This window comes from Lipotes vexillifer, unplaced genomic scaffold (assembly GCF_000442215.2).
Source record: "Lipotes vexillifer unplaced genomic scaffold, Lipotes_vexillifer_v1.1 scaffold496, whole genome shotgun sequence".
NCBI classification, from domain to species: Eukaryota; Metazoa; Chordata; class Mammalia; order Artiodactyla; family Lipotidae; genus Lipotes; species Lipotes vexillifer.
Genome location: NW_006786690.1, coordinates 10,011,201 through 10,016,026, shown reverse-complemented (window position 1 = coordinate 10,016,026; position 4,826 = coordinate 10,011,201). Strand labels below are relative to the sequence as shown.

At 56.1% G+C, this 4,826-nt stretch overlaps 1 protein-coding gene across 1 annotated transcript in view; it reads left to right on the top strand.

Moving 5' to 3' along the window:
- SPEN (spen family transcriptional repressor) overlaps positions 1–3,134 on the top strand; it is a 79,999-nt gene extending 76,865 nt beyond the window's left edge. Inside the window, exons 12-16 of the mRNA XM_007459278.1 lie at positions 1–775; positions 1,202–1,675; positions 1,843–2,037; positions 2,367–2,525; positions 3,003–3,134. The exon at positions 1–775 is cut by the window's left edge and continues 21 nt beyond it. Of these exons, the coding sequence (XP_007459340.1) occupies positions 1–775; positions 1,202–1,675; positions 1,843–2,037; positions 2,367–2,525; positions 3,003–3,134 (1,735 nt within the window). The remainder of the gene's footprint in view (positions 776–1,201; positions 1,676–1,842; positions 2,038–2,366; positions 2,526–3,002) is intronic.
- Positions 3,135–4,826: the final 1,692 nt, after the last annotated feature.

Here is a 4,826-nt window from a genome sequence, read left to right as displayed (position 1 = left end):
GTTCATCTCTAGCATCCACCCAGAGCAGTCCGTCATCATGCCACCCCACAGCATCACCCAGACCGTGTCGCTCAGCCACCTGTCACAGGGCGAGGTGAGGATGAACACGCCCCCGTTGCCCAGCATCACCTACAGCATCCGGCCAGAGACACTTCACTCTCCTCGGGCCCCCCTGCAGCCCCAGCAAATAGAGGTCCGGGCCCCGCAGCGTGCGGGCACCCCGCAGCCAGCCACAGCTGGTGTGCCCGCCCTGGCCTCCCAGCACCCTCCAGAGGAGGAAGTGCATTATCACCTCCCTGTTGCTCGAGCCGCAGCCCCTGTGCAGTCGGAGGTGCTGGTCATGCAGTCTGAGTACCGACTACACCCGTACACTGTGCCCCGGGATGTGAGGATCATGGTGCATCCTCACGTGACGGCCGTCAGCGAGCAGCCCCGGGCAGCGGACGGGGTGGTGAAAGTGCCACCAGCCAGCAAGGCCCCTCAGCAGCCAGGGAAAGAAGCCGCCAAGATGGCAGATGCCAAAGCCGCCCCCGCCCCCCACGGTGAGGCCCGCATCCTCACAGTCACACCCAGCAACCAGCTGCAGGGGCTGCCTCTGACCCCGCCTGTGGTGGTGACGCACGGGGTGCAGATCGTGCACTCCAGCGGGGAGCTCTTTCAGGAGTACAGGTACGGGGACATCCGCACTTACCACGGCCCGGCTCAGCTCGCGCACACGCAGTTTCCTGCTGCTGCCTCCATTGGCCTGCCTTCCCGGACCAAGGCTCCTGCTCAGGTGAGAGCGCCAGAAATCTGCCTTCTGGTCCAAATGGTGGTGGAGGTAGCCAGTAAGGTCCCTAAAATATGTTGTCCTTGTTGTGGATTTAAAGAGGCGCTTCCTAAATTTCAGGATGGAGGGGTGAATCAGAGCACGGAGAGCCCGGGGACATGGAGGGAGCTCATTGTGGGAGCGGGTGGCGGGGCGGCTCTTGCCTGCGGGGGGGGTGAGGAGGTAGGGAACAGGTGACCTTTCACCGGAACCCTGAATCCTGAACGCCCGAGAGCGCGGCCGTCTTGTTAAAGCCCCTTCCCGGGGCCTGGCCTACAGGAGATGCCCTGCAGCTGACCTGCCCAGGGGCTCACGGCTGCTTGGTTGGGGCAGGATGTTGTTGGTGCGTAACAGACTCTGACTCTGTTCCTTTCTCTTCCCGCCCAACTCCAGGGCCTCCCTCCTGAAGGCGAGCCCTCGCAGCCTCTGCAGCCTGCGCAGTCCGCACAGCCGGCCCAGTCCACACAGCCCTCCCAGCTCAGCCAGCCAGGCCAGCCACCAAGCAGCAAGATGCCTCCAGTCTCCCAGGAGGCAAAGGGCACCCAGACAGGAGTAGAGCAGCCGCGCCTCCCAAATGTACCTGGAAACAGGCCGGCGGAGCCTCATGCCCAGGTCCACAGAGCGCAGGCGGAAACAAGCCAGACCTCCTATCCCTCCCCCGTGTCTGTCTCCATGAAGCCTGACCTCCCGGCCCCTCTTCCTGCTCAGGCTGCCCCAAAGCAGCCGTTGTTTGTCCCTACACCCTCAGGCCCCAGCCCCCCTCCAGGACTGGCTCTGCCGCATACTGAAACCCAGCCCGCCCCCAAACAAGATTCCTCTCCTCATTTGACTTCCCAGAGACCTGTGGATATGGTCCAGCTTCTGAAGGTAAGCCTGGGCAGGGCCTCCCCTACCACCCTTCGAGCTTTGTGCTATTGTCAGTGTCCCGAGAGCCCCACTTTGACTTAGATCAGCAAGCTGCTGCCTGGGGCCGTGGCCAGCACAGCTGTGTTCTCCAGCCGTGAGCTCACTTCTGTTTGTTTCCCCGTGAGCAGAAGTACCCCATCGTGTGGCAGGGCCTACTGGCCCTCAAGAACGACACAGCTGCTGTGCAGCTCCACTTCGTCTCTGGCAACAATGTCCTGGCCCATCGGTCCCTGCCGCTCTCTGAAGGAGGGCCCCCCCTGAGGATTGCCCAGAGGATGCGGCTGGAGGCCTCACAGCTGGAGGGGGTTGCCCGAAGGATGACGGTAAGACTCAGGGCCCAGGTGAGCAACTGCCCGGTCCACAGCAAGGGAAGGCACGGGTGGCCCCCCACTGCCTGTCTCCGTGGCTTGTCACGGGGTGCAATGATGGCTTTCTTGGAGGGGATGATGAAGGGCATGTTCTCTCTCCACTAGGGGTGTAAAGTGCCTCTAGATCCAGAGATGCTTTTTTTCATTCAGCAAATATATGGATGGCCCTCGGGGTCATCGTAGAGGTGGGGATTTAGGAGCCAAATCACCTGGGTTGGACAGGCCTCCTTTTGGGCTGTTTTGTGAGGTGGCCCCCCGATCACTGACAGCTTCCTCTTCCCCAGGTGGAGACAGACTACTGTCTGCTGCTGGCTCTGCCCTGTGGCCGTGACCAAGAGGACGTCGTGAGCCAGACCGAGTCCCTCAAGGCTGCCTTCATCACGTATCTGCAGGCCAAGCAGGCGGCAGGCATCATCAACGTTCCCAACCCTGGCTCCAATCAGGTCAGCCCAGTGTCCTGCCTCGGCGCACACACGTGGGGCTGGTCTCGGCTGGTCAGGCCGTCTGACTGATCTGGTGGCGTGGGCTGCCAGTGCCAAGCTAGAGTAGTCAGGACAGCTTCCCAGAGGAGCTGGACAAAGGGGCATTCTGGATAGAGGAAACCAGTGGAGTGCATGGGCCGGACTACTGCTGCCCATCCTGGAGACAGTCAGTGGACAGCTGAGGCAGCAGAGGTTTTTCTTTAGCTTAAGGATAGAGAAGTTGTTCTCAGGGGTTAGTCTCATGTTAGTTTTCTGATACCTAGTTTTCTTCTGGTAGACAGTCTTGGAGACCTTAGCTGGTTGGGAAATTGACTCAGCCTGGCTCTCTGTTGGGCCTTTGGGCCCCCAGTTGGAAATGTTTTAGGGAAGAGTGGTGGTAGTGGGGTGGGTGACGTGAAGACAGGAGGTCCCATTTTTCTCTCTCGTCCCCTTCTCCAGCCCGCCTACGTGCTGCAGATCTTCCCACCCTGCGAGTTCTCTGAGAGTCACCTGTCCCGTCTGGCCCCCGACCTCCTGGCCAGCATCTCCCACATTTCTCCCCACCTCATGATCGTCATTGCCTCTGTGTGAGCCACTGAATGGTCACCACTCGGCGTACCTTCCTGAGGCTCTGCAGCAAAAAATAAAACACAGGACAACCCAGCCAAGTGGAGGAAGAAGCTGCCGAGGGGGACAGACTCCACTGCCAGACGGACGGCCAGCCTCGCTCTCCTACCCGCCCGCCCGGCCGGCTCAGTCAGACAGATCCCCCTGGGCAGTGGTGCTGCTACTCGTATGTTTACATGACATTTAGCCCAAGGACAGACCACCAACCAATGGACTTGCAGACACCTTCAGGCTGGGTTTCTCTCTCTCCTTGGAGAAAAGGAACAGGGCAGTGGAATTTTTTTGTTGTTTTTGTTTTTAAGAAACAAAACAGAACTGCCTTTGCACTAAATTAGTGACTTGGACTTTTGCACAGTGAAGACAGGCTGTGACACTCTGGATGTCTTGGTGTACGTGAACACACATGGCACACACATCGCAGACTCTCACGCGGGACTTCAAACTTCTGCTGAAAACTTGGGGTCAAGGAACATTTCATTGCGCTGTGTTGTCCCCACCCCTCCCTTCCCCTTGCTCATTTGGATGTCACCTCTCTTTAATTCTGCTGCCACCATCTTTGATTCACCCAGGATGTACAGTTTACAATCAGAAAAGAGCAAACAAAAGGATTTTCTCTCTTGGTGGAATATGCAGAACTTGGGATGTGTGTATATATAAATATATAATATATATAAATATATATAATACTGACTTAAAAATCAAATTCCCCGACATACATTTTTTTTAATCTGTGCCAAAAATGTGTTTTCAGAGAAAATCTTATTTTCATACTCAGACTTTGTATTGTCACTCATTTGTATAAGTGCGCTTCGTTACAGCACGGGCCCTGCTCCCGCAACTTGGAAGTGTCACACACACACAAAGACTGTACAAAAGAAAGACTGGCTTCCCTTCTTCCTGTGACCTTGACCTCTCCCCCAATTTCCTAACAAACACTTACTAATTTATGAAAACTTTTTCTCAGCGCAGTTTTGTTTTGTGTGTCCATTGGATTACAAACTTTATTAAAAAATACAGAACATGTCAAGTGTGGATGTGATTGTCGCTTGGATGGGAGGACCAGGGGTCCCTGGCTTATGGGAACAGCTAGCCTTCGTCCCACTTTTGCTTTCAACTCCCCACCACGTCTGTATATGGAACCTATTATTTCCTTTCTGCCACTGATCCTCCCCAAGGATCATCTTATCTTGTACAAAAGAAGATTTTCACCACAGACTGAACTTGAACTGTTTTTCAGTGCTGTGGTGTTTATCTGACACTTCAAGGTCCCAATTGGCTCCTGCGTAATGTCGAAGGCACTTCAAATTTGATTGATTAAAGAATAAAGCCACCTCCCACGCAAACTCAGAAACATCTTAAGGAAGCCTTGGGGTCTTGCCTTTTGTCCCTTCCTCCTCCGGGTGTGGTGCAGGCTGGCCCTGCAGCAGCTGCCTCCCAGTAGGAGGATGGCACTGGTGGGCCAAGCTTCCCCAGCAGCTGGACCCACCACAAGCTGGGGAGTTGGGCGTGGGGGACGGGAACACAAGGACCACAGAGTTGCTGGTCTCACTTGCAGTATCCCTGGGGCTCCTCCAAACAGAGCTATGCTTTCGGTGCGAGATGGTACCAACTCTGAGTGAGGAATTACAGGTGCTGGGGACAAGCTGTATGGAAGAG